This window comes from Sapajus apella, unplaced genomic scaffold (genome assembly GCF_009761245.1).
Source record: "Sapajus apella isolate SASKATOON/1434 unplaced genomic scaffold, GSC_monkey_1.0 scaffold1, whole genome shotgun sequence".
Classification (NCBI taxonomy): Eukaryota; Metazoa; Chordata; class Mammalia; order Primates; family Cebidae; genus Sapajus; species Sapajus apella.
In genome coordinates this window covers 65,296,273-65,297,438 of record NW_022436941.1, presented here as the reverse complement: position 1 = coordinate 65,297,438, position 1,166 = coordinate 65,296,273, and the positions used below count along the sequence as shown (strand labels likewise).

The following is a 1,166-nucleotide window of genomic DNA, read 5'->3' as shown; positions in this document are numbered from 1 at the left end:
GGAAAGAAGGCCATAGCAATCTGTACTACAATCAACTTCATTTCAAAATTGTGTAAATTAAGATATTAGACTGTTTTTTGAATAAAATATTTTTATTGATTGAACCTCTATCTTATATATAAAGCCTGACATCTTTCTTGTGAGACAAGCTTGAAGACACACAAGAAACACAACTTCGTGATACCACTCTTCCAGAGTTGAGTGTTTACTACTAAGAGTAATAACTTCATAGATGAACAGCATGATTCAGGTACATTGGCTTTAAATTAAAACAGGTGCCACTATCAAAGCTTATCTAGTTCTTTCATCCAATAAAGCAATAAAAATTGCTCTTACTGAAAATGAAGTAGCCAGGTGCTCCTGAATTCCTCTCCAACAACTAAAACGTTTAGGTCAAACCACTTCTCCGGTTGAGCAGTGTATTTTGATCTTGAGGATTCATGGCTTGATAAGTAGATAGTTCCAACGCAAAAGTAGCTGAGCCTGATGTTAGCGTTCGAAGTGCAGTTGAATAACCCTAATCAAAATAATTTAAGTCCTTTATCTTATCAAATTTAAGCCTCAAGTTTTTCTTCCTGCTATCCTTTGACTATTATCAGGGAAAAGTGATGTCGCCACTCATGTGGCTTAGCCATATCACTTCCTTCAAAGAGATCATTTCATTTTTTGCATGGTAAGTTGGATATAAAAATATTGAGGACAGAAAGCAAAATAGTGCACTTGTGCTGCAGATGTATTCTGTGGTGCCGGCATTCGGTTACATGGCTCTGCCCTTCCTGCTACTCTGCTGGCAGCCCAGGTGCCTGTCCTAGAGCACAAGAGGCTGAAGCGGGAGAAGAATGATACTTGCCTTAAAACTGGCAAAGGTAGAAGAAATGTTTGGAAGGGAAAAAATGGCCATATAGACTGGCACCACATTTTGGTACAGCACACCCTCAAACTTTGTGGTCTTAGGACTGTAAATACCCACTTGAAGTGCTATATATGATCCCTGGATTTCCTCAACAATTTAAATTCAAAGTCCTAACACTTGCCGCTGGTTGAAACTCAACATGTATTCTCTAAATCAAAGCCTTGAGGCTTTTTTGAGGTTACTGATTGTCTATTCATTGGCATATTATATCCCCTGAATTAAGAATATGTACTTTTCAGTCACAAAGGTACCT

At 38.0% G+C, this 1,166-nt stretch overlaps 1 protein-coding gene across 4 annotated transcripts in view; it reads right to left on the bottom strand.

The window, feature by feature from the left end:
• Window positions 1-21: 21 nt before the first annotated feature.
• The window catches only part of GFM2 (GTP dependent ribosome recycling factor mitochondrial 2), a 49,969-nt gene continuing 48,824 nt past the window's right edge, over window positions 22-1,166 (bottom strand). For all 4 annotated transcript variants that reach the window (XM_032278284.1, XM_032278286.1, XM_032278299.1 and 1 more), the window contains one exon: window positions 22-517. In XM_032278284.1, coding sequence (XP_032134175.1) covers window positions 389-517 — 129 coding nt within the window. In that variant the 3' untranslated portion in view covers window positions 22-388. The remainder of the gene's footprint in view (window positions 518-1,166) is intronic.